The sequence below is a fragment of the Halichoeres trimaculatus genome, unplaced genomic scaffold (assembly GCF_033239565.1).
Source record: "Halichoeres trimaculatus isolate MK-OKI-2021-1 unplaced genomic scaffold, fHalTri1.1 fHalTri1_scaffold_6, whole genome shotgun sequence".
NCBI lineage: Eukaryota > Metazoa > Chordata > Actinopteri > Labriformes > Labridae > Halichoeres > Halichoeres trimaculatus.
Genome location: NW_027437184.1, coordinates 27,308,705 through 27,334,999, shown reverse-complemented (window position 1 = coordinate 27,334,999; position 26,295 = coordinate 27,308,705). Strand labels below are relative to the sequence as shown.

At 40.7% G+C, this 26,295-nt stretch overlaps 1 protein-coding gene across 2 annotated transcripts in view; it reads right to left on the bottom strand.

Annotated features, from left to right (window-relative positions):
* Positions 1-1,477: 1,477 nt before the first annotated feature.
* usp25 (ubiquitin specific peptidase 25) overlaps positions 1,478-26,295 on the bottom strand; it is a 56,870-nt gene continuing 32,052 nt past the window's right edge. The window contains exons 10-24 of one of the 2 annotated variants that reach the window (XM_074671936.1): positions 25,858-26,009; positions 22,574-22,701; positions 22,389-22,484; positions 22,093-22,257; positions 21,454-21,692; positions 21,269-21,339; positions 20,944-21,172; positions 18,440-18,715; positions 16,195-16,334; positions 11,957-12,135; positions 10,336-10,414; positions 10,125-10,204; positions 8,300-8,423; positions 4,613-4,805; positions 1,478-2,360 (exon numbers count right to left, since the gene is read on the bottom strand). In XM_074671936.1, coding sequence (XP_074528037.1) covers positions 2,188-2,360; positions 4,613-4,805; positions 8,300-8,423; positions 10,125-10,204; positions 10,336-10,414; positions 11,957-12,135; positions 16,195-16,334; positions 18,440-18,715; positions 20,944-21,172; positions 21,269-21,339; positions 21,454-21,692; positions 22,093-22,257; positions 22,389-22,484; positions 22,574-22,701; positions 25,858-26,009 — 2,324 coding nt within the window. In that variant the 3' untranslated portion in view covers positions 1,478-2,187. The remainder of the gene's footprint in view (positions 2,361-4,612; positions 4,806-8,299; positions 8,424-10,124; positions 10,205-10,335; positions 10,415-11,956; positions 12,136-16,194; positions 16,335-18,439; positions 18,716-20,943; positions 21,173-21,268; positions 21,340-21,453; positions 21,693-22,092; positions 22,258-22,388; positions 22,485-22,573; positions 22,702-25,857; positions 26,010-26,295) is intronic. The other variant, XM_074671935.1, reaches the window with a different exon arrangement.

The window sequence follows — 26,295 nt, the reverse complement described above, 5'->3', positions numbered from 1 at the left end:
TGTAAGTAGAGTATTTATTACGTGCGGCCCGGTACCAGTTGGTTGGTGGTTGGGGACCATTGTATTATACCACCGGCACAGTTTAACTTTAAGGGGATAACAGATTCCCTACACAACACCTCTCAGTGGTTATAAAGTTATGGCTGATCAGTAGGGCTATAGATGAAGTGCGCACTTTTTTTATCAAAGAGTTTATTTTTCTGTCCTGTTCTGGTGGTTCATATTTGGTTCTTATGTCGGATCCTTGTTTTTTTTTTTTTTTTCAGCCGTTTGTTATTTTCTGTTTGAGATTTTGGGGTTGGGTTCTGTTGAAGTTCTTTTGTGTCTTGGGTTCTTGCTTTGTTTTGCTTGTCTGTAAAACACTTCATAAATAAATGTATCTCTGGTATATTTTCATTACCGTACAGGTTAAAGTTACAGTAAATGACTGTGTTAGGACTACAGATGAGTTTGTACTTTTCCAGCACATTTACTTTGATTTCTGATGATGAAATGCTGGTTCAGGTGCACTGCTCTGGTTCAAGAAGTCAAATAAATCAAAGGTTCTAAAAAAGAGGTTCACAAAAATGCCTTTTTTTGTAGAACGATACTCACAGTTGCATATTTCAACCATTAAAGTAAATATTAAACAAAAAAGGCTTAATTTTTTTATAGAACAATGCAAACTTAAACTCTTAGATCTGGTTTCTTTGTTAACACAAGAATCCAAAGGTGACTGAGAGGATGGTATCAGTGGTGACAGATTAGTTTAGGAAACAAAAATGTGAAGAGGTAGTCTGATTTTCTTCTGAGGGTTGCCAGTGTCCAGCATCGGTATTTTGGCTGAAAAGTTTGTGGACCTCTGAAATATATCATAACACAAATCAAATATCCCACCTTAATGTGTCTGTGCTACTTTCTGTGTTACTTTTTTAAAGATTACCTTCTGGGCTTTTTGGTTTTAATTTGAGAGTTGATAAGTTGGAGAGAAAAGATGGAGGAAAAACAGTTCCACTTTTTTCTCAAGTCTGCATCTTTGAAAAAAAAACAAAAAACTTCATGATCCTTATAGCCAATGGATAAAAGATTTTTCCCTATAATTATACTGACAAATACTGAAATAATAAGTTAATAAGTATGTGTGTGTGTGTTTAAAGCCTCAGAAGTCACGTTGATGGAAAAGTCTGCTTTCCTTATACTGTATATCTTTTTAATGTCTTGTTTCATACTAATTCCTGCATAAATGATTAAACGGCACCGCTGAGGTTTTTTTAAAGGCCCGGTTCTGCCATAGAGCCGCTTAATGAACAGGCCTGCAGTTCATCGTGTCAGCTTGACTTTAAACAGGTCTCCACTTCCAGTAACTATGCCCATGTAAACATGACGAAGTTTCAAAATAAGAGCTTTCGATGTCTTTCAGTGACGAGTAATATCAGTGTGAGGTCAGTTATTGTGAAGAAAAGTAAGAAACAACATGAGGCAAAAAAACATTTGTTTATTTGGCCTAAAAGGGCCATAAATAAAATTTTATTCTCTCGATTTATTAACAAGCCACAGGAAGTCTGTGGCTGTCTACCACAGCACTTAAAACATCTCATTCAGTCCACAAAGACATGAGACCCATGTGAGACTCTCTGAGCCGCTCAGACATCTGAAGGCTCCCTCCTTCCTTCCTTCCTTCCTTCCTTCCTTAGAAAAATAAAACAAAACATGGTAATACTGTACCAAACTGGAGGCAGAGCAGCGGGGGGATCCTTTTCACGCAGAGAGGGGGGCGGGGGCAGGGCTTCAGAAGGACTGTGAGCGTGGTCGGGGAAGCTTGAATCAAACAGCAACAACAACAATAATAAACTAGGAAAAACCCTCAAACTCTTTTTTTGTTTGCTTTTTTTTTGCAAAGCTGAAGCTGAATGTACTTGGCTTTCAACCACCTCTGCTCTCCATCAACTCTTCCTCCCCTCATCGCTTTATTCCCTCCATCAGTCCATCCTCTCCTCCATCTACTCCTCCTTTCCTCCCGTGTGTTTTCTTGAAATAAAAGTGAAATAATATTTATAATGATAAAACCTATAGCAGCAAAAGAGTAACAGAGGAATAACAGCTAGAAGCGAGTGACCCCTGGATTTAAAGGAAGGCATGGGTTAAGAGAGGTCCATGGATTTGAGCCCCAGGTCGGGCCTGTGATCGGGGAGCGGCTTCCCTCTGAGCTCATCTCCCCGCGGCGGGGACCCTGCACACGGCGGCCATGATGCGGCTGAAGCGCTCACACAGCTCCAGGGTGGAGTAGGTGGGCACCTTGGGGGGGTCGTGGAAGCCTTTGATCTCTGTCGAGCAGTCCAGTAACTTTGGGAGGAAGTCGGTCAGCTTCTCCTGGAGGTTTGCTGCCGGCAGAAAAACAAAAAGATCATAGGCTTTAGCTTTTCTGGCTATAATTAGACCTCAAAACACAGGAATCACAGGGTAAGTACTTCCTTTGTGATACCACAACAGTTAGAAAGCGTGTTCCTGAGCAGACGGACAGTAAAACTCCAGTGAGCAGACGTCTGAGGAATGATACCAGAGACAGGCTGATAAAAAGCTGCAGCATCCTCGATTTCTAATTAGTCTTCCAGGAAATGATTTACAGGTTGAAGCTCTAATTGCTTTTTTTTTCAATCTGAAATGAGTCGGCTTACGTTTGGCTGCAACTAACTTCATCATCTGTTTATCTGCTTCTCTGCTGAACACTTTATCTATTTACAGCAACTCCTTCCCCTCTCACGAGCATACACAACACTTTATTCACATGGAGGTGATTATTAGGGCTGGGACGATACGTTTTTCTCGCAATTCGATTCTTTTTGATTTTTGAAAATAATTTATATAGCGATTCTTTGATATTTCTGATTTTAAGTCTACTTTTTCGACGCCAGACTGTGTAAAAAAGTTAAAAATGATGGTGTCTAAAGGCTATCAGGAGACATGTTTTCCCAAAAAACGCACATCATGTGAGTCTGAGAAAAAACATTTCGCCCTCTGCTGAGGAAAAGTGGTAACTTTTTTTCCAAATCCAGCTTATGAACAAAGACTGAAATGAAAGATTTAAATAAAAAATAAAAAATAAAAAAAAATAACAAAGAATCTCAATTTTAATATCAGAAAACAAAATATCTTGATACTTATGTGAATCGATTTTTTCTCCCACCCCTAGTGATTATCCTGTGCAGGAAATCTGAAGAAATCTTTTGGAGAATATGAAAGACACCTGACATGTGAACCAGCACTTCACTCAAAAGTAGAGTGCAGCATTTATCTTAAAGAATAGAATGTTAACTTTAACAGGTATAATCCTGCTCAATTATCTCCTATGGGCCTCTGTACATGTGTGTCAGTGTCTGTGTGTGCATCAACCCCCTCCTCTGCCTGTAAGTTGATGTTTTGGTTGTATCAGGACATTTCTGGGTGGAGAGTCTGCATTGTTACATCAGCAATTCACAGCACGCCCAGAGCGCAAGTGACTTTGTGAGTTGATTAGCAAGTGGGAGAAGCTATCCCAACCAGCTACGATGGTGGACGTAGCATGAAGCAAGAAAAACAACCAAAGTGAAATGAAACGCTAAACAGATAAAGCTTTTCCTAATTAAGGGGGGAAGCTTGGCTCGACTTTCACTCGCTTTCGGGCACTTGGAGAGCAGCACATGACAAGAAGCGATGCTAGTTAGCTTTCTAATGAGCAGGTATGTGTCAAATAACCCAGTGATTAGCTTATGCTAACAAGCTAAGTCAGGTACCCAGCTCTGGAGTCTCTCCCACAAAGAAACGCTGCAGGCGGTTGCTAATCTGGTGACTGTGTGTGTGTTCATGTAGTCATGGCTGAAGGCTGTGGGTGTGGGCTACAGCTGGCACTGAGCCAAGGAGGAGGAGCCCAGTTTGAATGTTGTGTTTACTGACAAGTAACAGAAATTCCTGTATTTAAAGAGAAATGACAGATTGACTGATAACTTTGCCTAATTCTCAAAAGGGTCAAACTCAGATGTCCATAAAATGTCCTTCACTGGAGGATATACTTCATTTGACATAAACATAACTTTAAAAAAATCTAGTTTATTTCATCTCGCACTGTTATTAACAGCATGTCAGATGCTGCTCCGCCCTCAGAAACCTTTTTTCATTTTAAGAAAAAAAACCAGACCATTATTTTGAGCACCAGTAGTTGGTTGATTCCACGTCTGTGCTGCTGTGGTATCAAAACAAGTATCTGTATCAATTTTTTTTACAGCTATTGTACCAAAGTTCAAAACTCTCGCATCAAAACAACCCTGCTCCCCTGTATCATTCCTCCTCTCTTTCTGAATGTCAGCCTTTCAAAGCGCTGACTTTCAGTGGAACAGTAATGACAGCAGAGGAGCTCTGAAATCATCTCATTTTGAAAACTTGCCCCCATATTTTTCCTTCTACAAAAGAAATGTTGAATTGTTGAAGGATGAGTGGAAAAAGCCTCACATTTTGAAATCCTCCCTGATATGCTGAGCAGTGGCCTGATTCTGCTGATCTTTGGCAGGGGTTTGGAGGAATGTGCTAGTAACCTACGACTTCAACTCTCCAGAAATATCTACCGGGGCGGCTTGCTGTTGCTGCTCTCTCAGGGACTTACACTCCATCTCCTGGCCCAGGTAGGAGCACCAGCGGTTCCTCATGTCCTCCACAGCCAGCAGGTCCCTCTCTGCGTCGTGGACCAGCAGCAGAGGGATGCAGGGAACCACAAGCTCGTTCATGATGCCCAGGCCCGTCGTCACCTCTGGTTCCTCTCCGGTCTCAAACATGGCTGCTGCTTGTTCGTTTAGTTTCTATTAGGGAGGGAAGAGAAATGGGAAATCTCAAACATACAAACCATGTTTAACCAAAAACAGATTTAATACTTAATGATGCCTGAATGAATACCAGGTCTCACTGATATGTAGGTGCTGTCTGTTTTGAGGTTCTCTCAGATGGAAAGAGGTTAGATCCAGCTTTCTGTGATGAATCCCTTAGAGCTCAGCAAAGTCCACAATGATCATTTTTTTGTGCAGCTGTGTAGCTCTTTCTTGAACCATTTGTTTTCACCATATACTGTATATAGAGTGGACAGCGTGGCTCAGACATTTACCGTTGTACGGTTTTGAAGCCAACATACCCCCATCAGAAGCTGTTGTGCAGCCAGAGTCTGCGCAGTACAGACTGTGAGGGATTCTGGGAGAATCTGAGTGGAGCTGGGTGACAAAAATAATATATATTTTTTCTTTCAAGAGTCTAATCTCTTCTTGGCTCTACCTCCTGACATATTTTACAATGCTCCAAAAAAACACACAAGAACGGCAGCTGTCAATCATCGTTAAACATGACGTAAAACCTTGTTTTAAACCACTTAAAACTAATGAAAACAAAACTTAAAACAAAAAAAGAGGACTTGAAAATAAGACAGCCACATGATATCTTCAAATCACCACAACAATCAACAGAAAACCTTTCTACGAGGTGTTTTAATTTTCTAAAGTTTGACCACAGCCCATCTGGAATGACTGGAGAGCCGGATTTTTTGACCTACACTGCAGCCAGCCACCAGGGGGAGCAGTTTTTGTGGCGACCTCACTTCGAGCTGTGCAGGATGGCGTCCACTTTATTTTTTACAGTCTATGGTTTGCACCATGTGAGCTTTGCTATCCTGCTAGCTTCTGGTACGGTAGTTAAGCTAAGCCTCCTGTTGTGTTGACATCTGAGGGGCACTGCCCAAGAAAAACTTGCTTGAACTTGCTCAGCATTGAACATTTGAATAGTCATTAACAAAAAAAAAATAGTTCATGGGAAGATTGTTTTGTCCTGTCTGCAGCAGGCCGCAGTTTTATGCAGGATGACGGAGCTGTTGCGCGACGATGAGACATTCAAATATGGGCTGGGAAGTCTAACATATCACAAGTCGTCAACAACTATGCATGCCGTGTGAGAGCAGAAAGTTAGGGGCTGTCCAGAGCAACAGTCAATGGCAGGCTTCGTTCGTCACCTAAATAAGTAAGTTTGATGATCCTCTTGCACAGCATAACAGCCCTCTCCATCTCTGTCAAAGTGTAATGTTGGCAGGTACTTGCATATGGGTGATCGGCGATGGCAGCTTGCAGGGGGCTGGGGATCTTCGAATAGTTAGGAGCGAATATCCAACACCTTGTTTGCTTGAAATGCCCTTCCCTACCGGACTTATCTCTTTTAACTGAGGTGTACTGATGTTGCACGTTTTTTGAGCACCACTGAACAGTCGTCTCACCTTCTGGACACTGAACTACACAACAAACTGAGTTTACCAATCCTGCTCATAGTCATGTTTTAAATGATAGCGCTATGCGACCACAAATAAATGCATTACCACATCTCTTTGCATGCTGTAAAAAGTTGTCTTGAATAAAGAAAAGAAGCTTTAAGAAGAAAACATGCTCTGTCCATTTGTAGGAATCACATCTTTATGACAGTGGCTGACAGTGCTCATGGGAAACTGAGTCTTCATCCCAAAAAATGTGGCAGATTCCAAAGGCTTCACAACCAACGCCAAACACAGTCCTCACAGCACATTTAAGTGACTATTTTATAAAATCTGCCCCTTGAGATTGGGTCATATCAGCTGTTTATCTGTTCACGAGCACTATCACTGGATTATTTTGATACCAAGAAAATATCATTGTCATCATGACTTATACAAGCTCTGCAATTTTCAGTGATCCTTCTTCTGTGGATTTTTGGATGATTATTCACAGTCTACTGATAGCCTCAAAATGTAAATCTGGCAAAATCTAAAAGCATGTCTGTGACAAGGATTTGAGGCATGACTATGAAGTTTGACTGTGTTAGGAGAAAAGTGAGCTAGAGGAGGAGAGGCAGTTCCTAACTTCTAACAGAGTCATCTTTAAGACAGCAGCATTCATCTTTACCTTTAAGTTACCTTTGACAAAGTTCCCCCACAGCGACCGCTCACAGCAAAACCTTTAGCCTCAGACTCCAGCATCCAGCTGCCCTGTGGCCTCTTGCTGACACACTTCCTGACTTAATACTCCTGTTATCTTGTGTAAATTATTTAACTCCAAACAAGATTTCAAAGTGTTCTGTTTTTACACCATCAGTCATTTCACTTTTCTTGTTCTCTCTGCTGAGGGTTTCAATCTGTTTTAATAGATAAGTACCAGACAGCTAAAGCACTCGCAGTAATCCAAAAACAGACATCATTAATATCAGTAAATCTCCTGCAGCCAGAGGAGCTAAAGTGGGTCCTGATGTTCCTGCCTGCATGTGGATTCAGGCTTTTCTTTCTCTTCTTGGCTTAAACAACCTCGCTGTCACAGACAAACTCTCTGACCTCCTCTCTGAGGAAACGACCCGGTTTTCTCAGAGCCAGTTTGGAATCGAGGGACTGCGGGGCTGGATTTTGCAAAACATCCAAGTACATTAACTGTGTCAATGTTAGCGGTGTTTTCAATTAAAACAAGAGCCGAAGGTAAACAGCCGAGCGGACGCAGCCAGAGGTTCTGGCCCGAGATCTGAGCTGACCGATCGGGCCGTGCAGAGTCGAGGTCTGAGGTTAGCTGAGGACACACTTGTGTCTCATGGTAATGTGTTTACACTCCCTGGCCCTCCTGCTTCCTATTCCCACTCCAGTGATTACATTATGAGCACAATGCGAGTGTAAGGTTACTGAGTGCAGCAGCAAGAGGGCTGCTAAACACCAGTATGAGGCTGATCGCACCAAAATACCCTCAGCCCCAACCAATAATACCAGAGCACAGCCTGGAGGGGAGAAATGAAAAGGGGCTCACATCACGACGCTGAGAGGATTTTCATCTGTCAGTATCAGATGAAAAACCTTCAGCGGAATCTTTTGTGGGCTGCGAGCGAGCCAAAGCAATATCTCAGCAAAAGCAATTTGATTATAGGAGCACGGCAGAACGGTATTGCGGTATTGAAGGGGAAATGTCCGACAGTGTTAGTTTTGCTGAGTCACTTTAGCAGAGGAAGTTTGACACAGTGGAGAGGGAGTGACGAAGAGGAGATGGAGATTACAAGGAGAGCACAGACAGACGATGGTCTGCAGCTGACGGCTTTTCAAAAACCAGGTTACCTCCTGATCAGAGCGTGGATCCATCATTTAACTGAACAGTTAAAAAAAAGTGTCATACAGATGTTTGAAAGAATATTTCTTCGTCTAGTGAATGTCCAAAATCTCCAGATAATCGGTTCACGTCACAACAGATATAAAGAAGCAAAAACACTCCTGTAATATAAGAATTAGTGCGACATGTCTACGTTCTGGTTCGTGTTTCCTCACCAGCAAACACTCTCGTCTGTAATGACCGAGCAGCTCCTCGTCGTGCCCTCTGTACAGCCCTTTCAACAGAAGCTCCTTGTTGTACTGGTACGAGTACACAAGATACATCAGAGCCTCCACGTAACTGGAAAGAAAGAAAGAGAGAAAGAAGCAGATGTGACATTCAGATAAAATAGTATCAAAGTTGCAGAGAGAGTGAAAAAAGTGAACTCTTTAAGGGAGGAAATAAACTCATTGAACTCTCTGCACTCAAACTTTGTGAAGCTGGGGGGAGAACAGACTGTGGGCTGCTGCCCTCTGCAGGCCAAGGTGAGACACTAACAATCTGCTACAAATCAGAGAATCAAAAGCCTGCATGGGTCCACAGTGATAAACCAAAACCTAAACAGACCTGGGAAATGTGTGCCCAAATCTGATTGGACTACATCATATGTGGATGTTTTTTTAAATAACAAATGCCTTGCTAGGGTTCAGTATCCTGTGATTTTACAGACAAGGCAAAGACAAAATCAGACCCTGAGCCATAAAAAGATCTCAAGTCTGATGTAGCTACAAAAAATGCTCATCATGTCAGAAATCAAATGGTTTTTTTTCACCCAACCTTATGTTTTCAGAGTTTTTTTGTTTCACATGACATAAAAAAATATTCAGCAAGTCAAATTGAATAACTTTTAAGCCGCGTTTCCACCAAGCAGTCAAGTTCTGTTCAGTGCGGTTTGGCACGGTTTGGTACAGTTAAGCTTGATCCCGTTTGCGTTTCCACAGCAAAACTGTGCCCCCTCGTGGTAGGTGGCGTGTGAGCCGGATACTGAAAGCCACAGCTGTTAAACAATAGCGTGAAGCGGTAGCAGCGCAACAATTTACCCCGCTAATAAATCACAGTAAAAAAAGAGCATAGATGGAAGACATGCAGCATTTTGTCCTCTCTGTGATTTTCATGTAGTTCTTTGATACAAAGTGCAATCAAGCTTTGTTTCAGAGAAGTCTGTGTGCCGCCAGGAAAAATGCAGCCGCTGTCATGGGGTAAGTGAGGATTCTTTGGACAAATCAACGGTCTGCAGTGTTGTAGCTCCACCTTCCGAGAGCGGATCGGTTTAGTCTGGCACCCATACGAAAGGGTCCCCAAAAGTGGGACGGCTAGTATCGGTTATTTGGGGATCTGTCCTGGGATGAGTCAGTGGAAACGCCACAAAATGTGCGCCGTACCGGTCTGCTTGGTGAAAACTCGGCTTCAGATTAACTTTGTTCCCCTTGCTGTCCAAAACCAAAGTGATTGGTCTCGACTGTTGACTTATTGTTGGATTTGACTTTTAGTAAATGTACTGTTTTTTTTCTCTATTTCTTTTCATATTCTTGCCTTTCTAGCAGAGAAATGTGTCTGTATATGGGAGACATGCTTAAACTGCAAGGCCATTCACTGACCCTGTGTGTAAACATAGCACAAAATGTCATGAAATTAGTGTTTAGTTGATCATTTCTATGTTGTAACAATGCAGTAAATCTTGCTGTTATAAAGGCTATTCAGGTCCCTTGTAAATGTTGTCGTATTGGTAAGAAACAGGCATTTGTGGGATGAGCAGCAGAGCTGAGTAATGAAAATATTGCCAGATTTTCTTCAGCCATTGTCAAACAGCTTATTCTGCTGTTGATATTGACTTCTGATTTGAGCTTCTGGTGATCATGGGCCCTGCTTAAGTGGTCAGTCGCTGTCGGCTACAAGAATTGGTATGCTGTGTTTGACTGATGTGGATAGGGCCCAATGGTAGGATCTAACTGAGCACACAATGACTGTGATTGATCGAGAAATGTTAAGGTGTCTCCATACTTAGTCTTCTGGAACAGCTCCAAACCCGTCATCATAAAGATGGTCGTCTCTCGGAAATTCCTGTATGTCTGATGCCACATCTAATCAAGAGAAGATAAGTTAGAGTCAGCGAGCTCCCTTCAGTTTTAATTTTATAAAATATGATCAGAAGGAACAATGTGCAGTATGAGAAGATTCAAAGCCACTCTTCAAGATAAAGCTGGCTGCTGACCTCATATTCATCCATGTTGACCTCCTCTGGCTTAATTAGGTCCAGTTTGGCACGTGCCACATTCATAATGCTCTTACATCTGTGGGGGAGGAAGGGGGAGGAGGGGGAGACAGGAAGAGGACGTTGCAACGTTAGCGAGGAGATGGTGAGTCATTGTGAGGTACTCCAGGAGATGAAACAGTCCACCCTGCCCCGCGGCCTCAGCGCGGCCTAATGAATCACTCTTTAGTGCTGAGAGGAGAAGTGAAACACTCCTCCCGAGGCTCCTATTGAGGCCACATGCACACATAAATCTAATTATCTCGCTCAAAATAGAGGAGAAGGCAGAAATCAATTCTTCACTCATGAATATGGATTGAGGCCAACAAGCGTAGCTGAAAACTTTTAACAGATAGTAAGAGGCAACGCACGCACACACACACACACACACACACACACACACACACACACACACCCTGGCAACACAGGCTCGCATGACTCAAGAGGGTTTCTTCATATTTCCTTCAAGCATCAAAAAGTCATTAAAGGACATGACTCTAAAGAGCTGTGTTTGAACAGAAAGCGAGGGCATAATGTTTGAAATCAGTCCGCCTCGTCCAGAAGACACCGTCTGTTGTCAGTGCAGCTGCTGCTCTGTGAATCTGAGAGGAGGTCTCTGCTGCCCTCTACTGGTCATTTCCAAAACTTCATACAGACTAACTTAATTTTCTGTAGTGACTAATTTTGATAAAGCCAAAAATAAAGAACTAAATGCTGGATACCACTTTTTTCATAAATCCTTGTAAGACCTAGTAATATTTTAGAATGATGCTGCAGCATCATCAACAGCTACATAAAAAAACTTTTCTTCAATTAATAAAACAACAACATTCAAAATAAGAAAGATTTTGACATTACTTAATTTTTTCTTTAAATCATTTAAATATATAAACAAGTAAATAATTCAATGAATAAACAATCCGATGAATGAGTTAATGAATAATACAAGTATTGGTATGATACACTTTAAGACACACTGGACAAGGACTGATGGAAAGATGAACTTAGATTTATAAATACATTTGTCTAAAACAGAAAAAAAAAGAAATAAATACTTTAAAATGAAAAATAAATACTTTAAAATAAAAATAAATAAATAAATAAACAAATAAATAAGAAATAAAGAAAGAAAAATAAATAAATAAATAAAAATAAATAAATAATGATAAATAAACTGATTCAAGAAAGACAAAAACTTGTTTCCATAAAATAAATCCATTTTTTAAAATCTGAATATTCCAGACTACATTTTAACTTTCTTAGAGATGGAGGAAAATAAAAAATCAAGACACCATCAGGCAAGACACTAAAGTAAACAAAGCTACCTAACAGTCTTACACCACCAGAATCCTCTGACATTGGTGTTATCAATGTAATGTGAATGGGACAAATTGCACATTTAATATGTATAAATTGAACAAGTAGTCCACTGGATGATTGAAGATTTTTTAATTCTTGATCTTTTTACCCAGAGACCTGCTTTAATCAGTTGCACCATTAAGTTTGATTCATTTAGATGGACTTAACATGACAACTACAGAAGTTAAATGTACAAGGCTAGTCCGGGTGAAGTCTGACCTACCTTTCATCAAAGGCCAGGTTCCTGTCAGCAAACTGAGTGAGCAGAGTTCTCTCCAGGATCTTTTTGGGCGCCTGGTTCTGGATGAAGTAGACGATGATGTGCTGTAGTCTGTAGTCGTTCTCTGGAGGCGTGTCCTCCTGGGCAAACCTCAGGAGCCGAGCATACTCCAACTTTATGGCCTGAGCAGAGAGATAAACAGGCGGAGGGAAGGTTAAACACTGTGAGGAAAGTTAAGGAGGAAAGGACACCGATACTAATTCTTGTTCAGGTAGCATCTAGAAAAGATACCCTCACAAGGACAAAGGTTCTTTTTACTTATGTGCTTCTAAAAAAGTGACCTTGTAGTCATTGTACCATGTGTTTTAACTTTCCCGCAGGGCAGTCAGAAAGTACAAAGGAGAAGACAAACAGTTTGATATGAAGGGAAAGGTGAATGGAGGTGAAGGGAAAGAGAGTGTGACAGAACAAAACGTAAAGTAGAGATGAGGATGAATACCTTGAAGAAAGCCGCCTCAGGACCGCTCTTTTCATACACGGCGCAGCACTTGCCAATAGCCATTATTACACCCTGCATGTTGGGGGTCATCATCGCCTGACCAAAGAGCAGGAACCACGTTAAACATGACCACACGTCCTCACCACAAACCCAGCAGGTCAACCGTCTATGTTACGTGCTCCGAGGCACCGCTACGAGCCACAGCATTCAGACGGACATCACTCAGCAGACCATGCAGTGGTTAGAGTGACACTGTGAGCGACACAGCCAGTCACTTCAACGGCACAATGTGCGATCCTCAAGAGGCCAATGTGTGAAAATCAGACAGCCATACAACAGCTGTGTGTGACAGACAGCCGGCAGTGCAGAGACAGGCTGGAGCAGTGACAGCAGGAGCTCTACGATCTGATCACACTGAAGAACGGGCTAACACAGCTGAAATGAGCTGATTAAAAAAAACAGACAATGCTTTCTGAATGAAATCTGCTCAAACTGTGACAATTAAACCCTACAGAGGCACTGATTTTTCACTTCAGCTACACTTGTTGCAGAGCATGTTGGGTAAACTAAATTTGCAAATGATTCTTTGACTATTTCCTCCTTAACCTTTCCAGTGGAGCTCAACAACAACCTCTGTAAGCCTTTCATTCAACCTGTATGATGAAACTACGCCAGCCTTTTTCATTTGCTAGGGCACCTGCAGATTTATTACCATGTACAGACATTTCTAAAGGCTTGAAGTCAACATTTTAACTCGATAATTAAATCATGCGCACTGTGTACAGAGGCTACAGTTCATGAAGTGGAGGCTAAGGTCTCAACTCCCACCCCGAGTCATTTTACCGCTCATTGCTTTTTTAAATAAAATGAAACACTTTAGTATTTTCATTAATGTCAGACAGAATTAAACTTTGTGAATAATTTGGCTCCTAGAAAAATAATTTGAACCAAAAGTTCTAACAAATTAATCTATTTTCAGATCCTGCATAAAATAGCTGAATGGAAAATCAAAGAGTAAAGATGTTCTGGTTTTTGTTTGTAGGAGAAGTAGGATCTTCCACAGCTCACTTTGGCTGTATATAAGGAAGCAGTCTGTGCGTCAGCGCTAAATTTGTCATACTGCCATTCTGAAGCCAATCACTGGCCATCTAGAGGCGGTTTTACTTTAAAAGCACTGACTGCATCCGTAGCCACAGTTTCCAATGAGCACCATCACCCACTGTCCTAAAAACGAGACTCTTGCCAATTCATTTGCAGTTGACGTTATTGATTGAAACATGACAACAAGCTAACTTTGTAAACTCAGCTTTTTGTGAAGTTTAGTGTCCAGAAGGTAAGCAGACTATCTGTTTTGTGTTCCTCAGCCCGGTGCTTGGAGACTTGTCTGTAACATATAACGTCCTACCAGTGCTCATCTACAAACTCCATCCTCACCAATCAGAGCTAACATAACCTCACTCTTCATTTTATTGATAGACTCTCAAGTTTGAACAGACCACTGCAGAATAACTGCTGACTGTGGGTTGGAATCAACACTATCAATAACAGCTTAACCCATGTTTCAGCCCTCGCTCTGAAACTCCTTTTTCTTTTGGACAATTCAGCTCCAGTGTCTGCCATTACTAAGAAATACATCTGAGAAACCCTGTTCTTAAAGGAAAAGGCCAGATCCTTATCCTCATTTCCAAAATTCACCAGCATTTAGAAACTAGAAAAGCACTCCGAGAGTAAAGACCTCCACCAAGCATATTGTGATTGTCACCAAAACTTTAGTCCAACTTTAATGTTATACTTCCTTTCAGCAGACTGTCTGCTACAATTTGGTGTTACGGGTTTGTACGATAATTTGTTTCCTGACAGTGTTGAAAATTATGATGACCCAGCACATATTTCATATTCCAGATCATAGTATCCAGAATATTGTCAGGATCTGGATCGTACTTTTACATCTGTCAGAAATGATGGTGACCTTGTCTTGTATTGTTTTTCAAAGCAATTCGACCATTTATGGTGGAGTTATATACACATATGGTGAAAACATCCCTATTTCACAATGATAAAGAATCCTTTAAAAAAATCCTTGATCCAGACAGTGATCCGGATCACCAACAAAATTTTATCACTCCTTCCTTATCCCACTTTGAACATTTCCTGAACATTTCATCAAGATCCGTTCGTTACTTGTTGAGTTATGTTGTTCACAGAAAAACAGACAAGCTCTCCTAAAAACATCATCTCCTTGGCAGAGGTGATAACCAATATGTTGCTGATATTCACATTTCAAATTGTAGATAACAAACAGCCAAATGTATAAAAGTAAAACTATTTTAAGATAATTTGGACCCTTAAATCATGCCAGATATCTTCATGCATGTTGGGTCAACCATCCACTCTTGGATGCCATTTTCCAAATCCCTTCCTTCATACAATAACACACAGTGCCTTGTGAACTGTGTTTTCTCAACAAAGGCATAAATAGAGAGGACAACATGGCCTTTCTCACAAACCACTGGGAACAACTTGAGTCTTGGAAAGTGACCGTAACTCCCACGGGTTACACCATCGTTGCCTCCACAATAGCTAGCGGACCACAAGACTGCTTAGAAAAAAGCTAGTAAAAACACAACCGGCAGCTCCCAGCGGGAAACAAAAACTTTTTTTTTCCTAAAAACTTCATTATTCTGTTTAAATCTTCCTGGTCTTTGGTCCCTGTGTCTTATTCATCTTTCAAGAACATGAGGGGTCTCAAAAGAATTGTTTTTTAAAGTTTACATCCGACAGTGCTAATACTCCTTTACACATTGCACAATGAAGCAGCATAAAAAAAACTTCAGTCCCCTGATGTAAAAAGGCAAACTTATTCCATATTCAGGTAAAATTAAGATTCAAACAAACAAGTTCAAACATATGACGATCTTTTCTCTTCAAATAGAGACTGGAGTGAAAAGGTCAACCTGTCTTTGTGCCAAGGTGCAGACTGGCTTTAAGAGAGACTTTTCACACAAGAGTAAAGCAGGAAGGCAAACAAACAGGCTGGTTTTATTCTGCAGGATTAAAAGTAAACCCAGTTAGCATTTAGAGTCAGATTTTCTCAGGTGTGAAAATCCTCGATCAGAGCCACGTGAAAGATGCTCTCACTCTGTTTCTCAAACAGACACAGACTTCTCGGATCAACAAAGAAGTGAGGGTTTGTTTGAGGCGAGCGCTACCTCGTCATCATATCCCCCCTCCTCTGATTCAATCACAAACGTCCCAACGTTAGGGATGGCCACCTCTACGGTGCGCTGGCCGGGAGACTCGTCCTCCGTGAGCTGATCAGGAGGAGGAGAGGAGGGGGGGCTCACCTGGACCTCAGGGTTAGGGGAGGAAGGAGGGGGAGGAGACTGTAGAGAGAATGGGACAGATGAAATAGGAAGGAGCGAGTACTGATGTAATGATAGGGAAGGAAAAGTGTTAAGAACAGACATGCGGTGAAATATAAATTAAAAAGATGATCAAACCTTTTTTTTTTTTAAATACTATTTAAATGACAAGATTTTCTATAATTGCTCAAAAAGACCACAAGAAGCTCTCCTCTGAATGTTCTTATTTAGAGGAAGGGGAGGAAATCATGCTTTGTTTTGTGAAAAACTGTGTATTTAAGGGGATGCTCATTACTTGAGCCAGTTGAGTAGGTATTTGCAGTCACACGCAGCTTTGGTGTGAGTGTGGTGTTCAGTGAGTCTGAGTTTATTTTACATACGGCGTTTAACAGAGCCTCAGGACTTCTCTCCTCTTGTTCAGCTGCAGCTCTGGAGATGGCCCTCTCTGTGTCCTCCTGCAGGTGTTTGGAGTCATTTGTGGGTGACGGTTGCTCCATGTACTCTGGATCCTGCTGGGGAGCTGCATGAGGATAGCGACACATCAGAAGAGTACGTTAATCCACTTTTCTGTCGATCATTAAAGTCTTTGTCTACTTCTTACATACATACACATTGGGGCTTGGCAATATATCGATATTTCAATTATATCGATATATTTCTTCAACGCAATATAGAAATAGCTCTATTGTTTGTATTGAATAAGTTGATTTGCGTGCCATTTTCCCGTACATTTCTCCTCTCCCTTTTTCTGTGTCTGTATTTCTCACACACAGCGTCTCTGCTCCACCTGCTTAGCTCTGTGACGTGACAAACACCCCTCCCTCTCCCCTCACTCCGCAACAACACAAGACAGATTCAGCAACTGAAGAAAAGTTAGTCAAAGATAAATGATAGCTTGATATTTTGGAGATGGTTTGGATTCAGTGTTTCAGATGATCAGCATGAAAACGTTTTCTGTTAAAAATTGTTGAAAACCTGTTTCCTGAGTTCTGTCAGGCGTCTAGTGCAGAGTGAAACAGTAAAAGCGGGTGCTTCTGAGCAGAGTGCTGAAAGTGCCAGCAAACTTAAAAAAAAAACAACAGAGAAACCTAACACTCCTTTCCTATTAGTCCAAAGTGCGTTACCTCAGCCGATCAGAAAAATCATACGGTTGCTAGGAGAGAGGGGAAGTTTTGGGAGTTACATGTGCAAAAGTGAGTGATCTATTTGTGATTTGTAATGTGTTTGGATTATATTGTTGGTGTGAATGAGTGTCGAGTGCGTACTGTAGTTTTTGAGTTTTGTGTGTCAGCGCAATGAGGTGATTCATGAAAATTCTTTAAAATCTTTGTTGACACTTGATGGTTTTGTAAATAGAAAAAAAGCCAGGTGATTTCCCGTATTGGTGCAAACAGTTAACAGTATTATTTGCTAAAATTTGTACATTAGCGTTTGAAATTCATTATTTATATTTGCATCATAAGTTATTTAAATGAACCACTGCATGTTTGTGGTTTTCACCATAGACTGTATATAGAGTGGACAGCCTGGCTCCGCAATTTGTCACTGTATGTTTGAAGCCAAAATACCCCCGTCACAGGCGCAGCCATTGGCAGCTGGGTGACAAAAATAATGACAATTTTTTTTCTTTCCAGAGTCTAATCACTTCTTGACTCTACCTCCTGACATGTTTTACAATCCCCCCAAAAATTACATGAGAACGGCAGCTGTCAATCATCGTTAAACCTTATGTAAAGCCTCGTTTTTAACCTTGTATAACTAATGACAACAAAACTTTTCAGAAAAAGGAGGACTTAAATACAAGGCAGCCAAATGGTATCTTGAAATCATCACAACAATCACACATAAGAAAGATTTCTATGAGGAGTATTATTTTTTTAAAGTTTAACCACAGCCCATCTGGAATGACTGGGGAGACAGATTTTCTAACCTATACTTCAGCCAGTCACCAGGGGGAGCAGTTTTTGTGGAGACCTCACTTCGAGCCGAGCAAGCAGACGTCCACTTTTTTTTACAGTCTATGGTTTCCACAAGGAAAAAATAAGACTTTTTCCTACTCTGATCTTTTTTCTAACAAATTTAGGTCCAATGTGTTCATACATCAAAGTGGATACATAATTAATATCAATAATCATAATAAATATCAAAACGCACAATACCGAGTGTTGCCATTCCGGTTTGATTGTATGCATATCATGATATATGATATATCATACCAAGATATATCGTAAATCTTGACATGGCCAAAAACTTTTGAGATATGGATAAAATGCTATATTGCCCAGACCTAATACACATCACATACTGGGAGAGTTACAGAAAAATCACAATACTTACACTTTATCACTAAGCAAATGATGACAGTGTTTCCATATGATTGTTGTTAACATCTTGCCTCAGTTATTTCTAAAGCTGATAGCAGTCAGTAAAGATGTTCCCTGTGATATGATTTACAGTAAATGTTGTCAAAGGCAGCTGTAGTCATGAGACTGTACGCTCTTCAAGGTCATTTCCTCATTTTTTTAACTCTCCAGGGAACAACCCTTGGCTGTATTTATCTTCCCACCCAGTATTGATTCTCAATTAAGTATTCTTCTCTTCTATTCTGAGCGTTGTGACCCTGACCTGCATTGTCTGGAGGGCTGGACTCAATACTCATGGGCTGAGGAGAGGAAGAAGACGTGGTGGTTGTGGACGCTGCTGAGGCTGCGGCTGCTGCTGCTGCGGCGGCTGCTGTTGCCAGGGCAAGTTTCTCCTGCTGGGCCTTCCGCGCCTGCAGGGCGTCCCACTCCTCGATCTCTTTGTCAAACAGCTCGTTGTCCTCTTTGACGTACTGCTTCAGGTCCGGAGGCAGTTTGTCCATGCCGCTGAGTATCTGTCCCGTTTCTTTGTCAAACTCCTCTGCACAGACGAGAAAGCGAGAGATGGAGAGACAATAAACACAATTCGATTAATACGTGGCAACAGAGGAGTCATGAGATACAAACTCTATCAAGTGAGGAACATTTGTTGTTCTACTCAAACTGATGACATTATTACTCCGCTGACTAATTTTATGTTTATTATGTTTTTTGGTGACCTAATTTAAAGGTGTAAGATGCTACCACTCCTTATATAAACAACCAAGCAGTAGATATGCCACAGAGGAGATGACTGATTGACAAGGAAATTATTTTGTTGGTAGCAGCCCTGATCTAAGAGGCCATTGGTTACTGTCTGTTGACAGTAGTCTCTGGAAGCAACCAGCTTTCCAGAGCTCCAAGAGTAGGTAGGCCTGAGATGATGGTCAATAAATCAATTGATCGTTTAATGAATAAAATGAACTCAATAATTTTGCCGGCCTCAATATATATCGCCATGTGCGTGCGTGTTTGTTTTTGTAGTTTGGGATAAAGCTGATGAGGTCAATGAAGCCTCATGGATGAGAGGAGAAACATCTTCACAAACTCTGAACAGTCTTGTTGCCATGGTTTGGAGTGTTCAGAATAACTCTGCGCTGGATGATGAGAACTTACATGGACACAGAGAGTGTAGTTACCTTCATCACAAAAGAAATTCTTCATTTTATCTCAGGTTTTATTTTAGTGCAACCTTTGACTGAGTCAAAATTTGTATCATTTAGGTTTTTTTGATATTTGAAAGTTGTTGATATTGCAATTACATTAGTAAAAATACTCCTGAGAAATAAAAGTTTATTGCATTTAAAAGGGTGCATTGCATCATTATGATATATACTTTTCATATTAGTAGTTGATTTGGTCTCAAAATAATATTGACAATAATATCATCAATTATTGTGGGACAATACACATCCAGCGAAATTTGTTATCAGCCCAGGCCTACCCTTGAGCTTGAATAATATTTTCATGTCATGTTGACAGCATACTCTAAGATTTCGGTCTGTGTGTACCCTTTTTGGTGCAGAAGTATACACACAGTCTTACATCACCACTGTTAGGGGTGTATAGATGCATTGCATCACAGTTAAAAATAAATACAAATGTGTGAAGATTCAAATCAGCTGAGATAAAAAAATTAATCTTGATGCCCTGTCTAAACAGGAGAGAGCTGCTTTTCCTTAAAAAACAACAACGTGTAAATCCTAAACTACGAACACATGCAAACCTTAGATTGTTCATTTGAATAGATTTTGTCTATTTGTATTATTCATTTATTAATTTTGATGTGATATTTGTTTTAAAAAAAAGTTTTTGATTTATTTTTCAGTTAAGATAAAATTTATTTCACTGTCACTTTTTACCTCAGAGAATTAAAAGGGAAATTCTCTTTAGTTTGTTAAAAATAAGAGAAAATGGTTGTAGTTTTTAGACATTCAAAAATATATATGTGTGTGTGTGTGTGTTTTAAATTTTGCATTCACTGCATGGTTTGTGTTTTACAATCGCATTGTTAACCCTTTATCGGAAATCATAATGAATCATGAGTTGAGAGTTTCGTTACATCCCTAACCACTTTTGATATGTAGCCTGTAAGCCCTGTGATTGGTTTGCTGAGCGTGGTTGTAATTCCTGAATCACTGTACAAAGGCCCAACATTTCATCTCCATGTCTCCTCTCTATACTTTGGCATAATAATTTCTATATGATAAACATAATATGTCAAAAAACAAGATAACGCAGTGGGACTGGAACAGATGCTCCGTCGGTCATACAGACCACACTGCCCCCCAGTGTTTCAGAGGAGTACTGCAAAGTGAAGCAGAAGCTGGCCTATCTGGTTACAGATTTCCAGCCAAGTCTCCCTCTTCTGATCGTCGTCCAGTAATTGCTGCCCTGCTTTGAACTTGAGAAGAATAAATGGAGTCAAACTTCAGTGACATGCTCTGAGAGCTGAGCATTCACTGCACTTCTCTGTTAATAGCTTAATTAAAATCAATCCTCGTAGGACTACAGAAAGGTGCAGGGCTCCGTGATGGTGCATTCTGTTCTCTACACAGGCTTGTGCCCTGCATACAAACAGAGCCTGCAGAAAGACAATGGATAAAAAATACTTGGTCTGCGAAGACCAGAAAACTGTTCAAAAGATGAGGGCTGGACCTTTTAGTTCTTTCTGTAAGAGTTTTAAGCAAACTTAATTCTGTTAAATGCTGAACCTGTGTCTATTAGTACCTTCAATGAGGAAGGGCTTCTTGTCGTTAATATACATGAGACAGTAGGCACTGGCGTTTCGATAGCCTCCAAACGAGTCCCTGACCAGCTCCTCCCAGGATGACTTGGTGACAGAGATGTCATTGTACTTCATCCAGCAGCGCTGGTGTGGGTCATAGATGTAGGCCCAGTAGTGGCCCGCATTGGCCTGACCCTCATGGACCAGGACTGCATGAAGCTTGTACGGAACCTGGAGGAAAATACAGAGGAGACACGATGCGAGTTAAGATATGTAAAAGATTGGGCTCATTGCATAAATAGCTCCTGGCAGAAATGTGTTGCTGACCTGCATCATAGATTTGTCTGAGTACATTAACTCGATGGTTCTGTGGATTCTGGTTATACTGCCCTGCAGATCTGTGAAGAAGAAAATGGCATCAAATCTCCACAAGAGGCATGTAGATTTTTTTTTATCAGAAAGGTTATCTAGCAGAAAGAACCATGACTGCAACAGAAAGCAGATAGATGTACCGCGGGTGTCATTTTCCACTTCACTCCTCCAGCGGTGCAGGCAGCCCTCCAGCACCCTCAGCTCCTCTTCAGTGATGTGTCGCGGGGCAGGGTGCATGGGGAGGTCAGGAGGTAACCGGGACTGAGTAAAGGGCTTATGAATGGGGACTCTCTGCTGCTGGGCTGCAGCGGGGGCAGCGGCGGGACCCGAGGCAGAGACTGAGCTCTCTGAGGGAGGGAGAGGGTCCTGCTCGGCTGTGCTGCAGGGGGACACAGATTATAAAATTAAAATCAAACCTAAATCACTGAACATGACAATAATCCTTAGACATGCTGTGGTTTTGTGAAAAAAAAAAAAAAAAAAAAAAAAAACTTGGAGTGGGCAGACCATGAATTGTCTTGCAGCCTGCAGTAAGCGTCACAACTACTTCCCCCCCTTCTGAACATGCTACCTAGCCAGTCACCCCATCTCACCTCACCTTCACCAAATGCAGTGTGTCTAGGACTGAGTGTCTGACACAAAACCACCCACTCTCTAAGGTATGTGTGAACATCTTGTTCCTGTGAATATCTGGGCCTTAATGTTCTGAAATTATCCGTAAAATGTGAAAATTCATGTGTGGAGAAAAACGACATGCTTTGACAGAAACGACACCATACCTTGGAGGGGGCAGCTGTTGCCCTGTTGTGCCACCAGGAGGTGCTGATGAGTCGATATCTTCAACAGGGGAGGTGCACACTGGCTTACTGGAGGCAAACTCCATAGCATACTGGAGGACATCTGCCAGAGGAAACCTCTTGGGGCCGGAGCCGTAACTCAGATACCTAAAGGGGAACAGGAGCAGAATGAAAAGAGGAGGAACAGAGAGGTGGCACAGCCAGAGTGAGCAGTTTCTCTTCAGGACTGTGAGGGAGTTTAGTAAACAAACATGCACTGGTGGAGTTATTATTCATACCTCTCTAGTCGCTGTTGGAGCAGCGTCAGATGCTCTTTCAGCCTCCTGATCTCCTCCCTCTTGATTCTGGTTATTTCTCGGTTCCTGTCCATGTATCTGAGGACAGAGCAGAACAGAGGGTTCAGTCTTTAAAGGTACCAGCAGGTAGACGGTTAAACTATTCTGACACAAGTTGTTTGTTGTACCTGTCCATGTAGAGCATGGATGGGAACTCAAGCTTGTTGTGGATCTTCTCGGGTCGCCCCAGTGCTTGGTTAAACTCGAATCTTGACAGTTCAAAGGTCAACACAGGAGGAAGTTCTGTGAACCAGTGCTGAAACAGAGCAAGTGATTGAAATTTAATGTTTGATTGTATCATATATGTTTATCCCTTTACAAGCAACAGGAATTAAGAAACAGGCATCAACAAGTCACTGTCAGACTTCTCTTAAAAGGAATATTGTGAATCAAAAGTCTCTAAAATTCAAAAAGTTTAGCAAGGATCGAGTTGTGTTTTTGTTACATTTGTTTGGGTGATGCACCTTCTCTCCATCTTTTTTTGGATAGTTACATAATCAGACAGTTTTGACAATACTAGCTGTGAAGCTGAGCAAACATACTGGGAGGAGAAGGACGGCTCATTTTGTTTAACCTTGTATTTTTGTGAATTTTGAATGGTTTTTCTCGAACTGATCATCAAAAAAATTAGTCTAATGACTACACATTTTATTATTCTTATTCCATGATGCTTATGAAGTGATTCAATTTTTGAATTCTATTTTTTAAAGCATAACTCTTAAATATTGTTCTCATCATCTATAAATAATGCTGACTGGGATGTAGAGATGGGTACCTTTCACATTTGAAACAATATGGTACCAATGCCCGGTACCTGGCAATTGGTACCGGTACTCAATGGTACCGATTTTTGGTACTTATTTGTGTTTGTGTGGTTAAAAAATATCAATTTGTTTAACGATAAAATGTGTGTTTTTTTTTACAATTTAACAAATATATTCTTCAATATATAACCTTGAAATGCTGTGTTCATGTCCAGCATGGAAAATCTCCTACTCTCTCACTCTCACAGTTACAAGGATGCGTTTAGGTACCTCAACATGGTACCTTTTGACTCTACATGAATTGATACCTGGTACTTTTGACATAATACGGTCGGTACCTCCAAAAGTACCTAATTTGGTACCCATCCCTACTGGGACGACAAATTCATTAATTCATATATTTTTTCACTGTATCACAAATAGAAACCAGAAACAAACTCACTACTGGAAAATCAGAGCACAACATAAACTTGAGGTTAAAAATGTTTTTTAAAATACTCTTTGAGATGACTGATATCTGACTCTTTAAACAGTGTTTAAACTTTTGACCAACTGACTCCTCTGAGAGTGGTACAACACTCAGAAAACAGCCAAAACCAATCGATGTGATTTTTTTTTTTTTTAATTGAGCTAATATCCCCATCACAGACTCTGCAGGCAAATGATCTGAAAACTGTGACGTGTAGCTACCATTAGCAGAGCAAGTAAGAGTTTCTTACAAGCTAACATCCACATTTCTGTGCTGGTTACACACTACTCTGGATAAGTGATAACACACTAGTGAAATCAGATACAGCCTATACAGTTTTGTCTCTATTTTCTGAATCAAAATAAACCGCTGAAATTTATTTATGCTTATACATTTAAGCAGTAGAGCACAAAAGCACCATGCTATAAGTCTTTACTGTGCTACAGCTACAGCTTGTGGCAGGTGGCAGCACTACAGCTTGTAAACAACACAAGTGGTGTTTTAGGCCTATGGTGAAGAAAACATACATTGTTCTATTAACAAACAAATGGTTGTGGTGCTGACTAACAGGGTAATGATGCTTGATGATTTATTCAACCAAACAACCCTAGTATTACCATAAAACATTAAACAGTTGGGTAGAGAAAGAGGAAACATTCTGGACTGGAAGCACTGGTGTGTCAAAGTTTGTTTACCCTTAACTAAAAATATCACTTGGCTAAACCGGTCTTTTAGGGGTTGAGTTCATGTCTTGTTTGGCTAAACCAAACCTCAGCCTAACCTGTTATCTCTAGTACGCCCAGCTATGACTCAGACTGACAAAAGACAAAAACAAAGACACCTAACAATAGTTTGTTTTCATTCTGGCTTATCATCATCTCAGCATCAGAGCTTTGTATTAAACACTGTGATATGTTATGACAATCAGCACTTTTTTCTGTGCCACTGGTATTTTTTACAATATGTTTTTATCCTCAAGGAACTAAGCATACCTCCTTTTAGTTTACATCCACAACATCAGAAAGGTTTATTAAAACAACAACCTTAGGGCTTTGGAAACAAACTAAAAGTCTGGGAGAATTAATCTTCTTGAAACACTCAGAACATAAAAACAGTCAATATGAGTCATTAGAGCTGCCCTCTTTCCTTCTCCCTGTTTCTGCTGATGTTGATTCACTGCCTGGCAGGTACTGCTGATAAATGGAGGAGGGGCGGTGTAGGAGTTTGGAGGGGTCAGAAAATTCACTCATTTGTAAAGACAAGAGAAGCATTTGGCTAAATAGACTCTGCACAGTCAAACTGTGTTCAAACCTAGCTAAGGTGAAAACAAGTCAGTGTTGGGCAGTTAATGCAGCTGAAATGAGTCTCTGCATGATATACTGGTACAACCCAATAAGTAAGAACATAGTGAAAAATTAACATGTTTCAGAAGTTAAATTCAAAATGTGAAACTTATGACACATAGATTTAGCAAATATAGAATGAAATATTTCAGCATTGATTTCTTTTAACTGTGATAATGCCTTACAGTAAATGAAAACGCAAAATTCAGTGCCTCATAAGTTTGGGATATCTTAATAAAATTTGATATTTTTTACTAATACTGAACTCCAGTTAGCTAATTCACTGGATTATTTTATCTCACATTCACAAAGTACTTATACTCAAATAAAACAAAATCAGCCTCTCCATCAGACTCAACATGTGTTATATCACTACACATAGAGCATCACTCCTCCCTCCTGCTGATGGCTTGCTGCCACACTGCTCTGTTAATTAGCTGCTGCCCGCTGCTGTGGGACAGTGTGGACCAGGCTAAGCAGAGGTCAAACCCTGAACAGCTCAGGTGTCATACAAGGGGCAGGGGGTTAGTTCTTTGGAGAGGATCTACTCAGTAACCCAAAATGATTTAACCTGATTATCTGAAGTAAAACTGATGAGCAGTGACTGAAGATGTTTGATGAAAAAGGAGGTTTTTCATTCTGTGATGAAAATGAATGGGATTTCCTACAGCGCCATTAACAGTTTGTTTATTGTACAAATAGGCCATGCCAACTTTCAACCAATCAACTTTGACTACATGTTGGTACAAGAAAATTACTGTCATGTCAGTACTTCATGACATGCAGAAGTTTAAAAGGATATCAAATAGAGTCATATGTTGTCTTCTTTCACTGACCTCTTGTCCAGACCTGGCCGAGTTCTCTGCAGAGTGCAGCGACTCGATCTCGCCCTCGATCATGGCTGCCTCCAGACATTCGTGGAGATCCTTGAAGCCGTTCACCTGCAGAGGGTACTGCCCAAACATCTCTGTGTTTTCAAACTTTTTACCTGGGAAAAAACAGGTATATGATAGATGTTACAAGATATCCAATGACCTCTAATTCCTGATGGAAGATCTTGCGAAAATTGAAAAGTTGATCAAGTATCATACCAGCAGTGTAATAAAAGCATGTTACATGTACATAACTTTGTGTCCTCAGTTGTCTTAAAACATAATTGTAACATGTTTTAAGATAAAAACAGATTTACAAAATGAACACTTTTATACAAGACTGACAAACTTTAATTATGTCAGTGTTTGATGTTTTGAGCCTTTTCAACCTTTCAAAAAAGG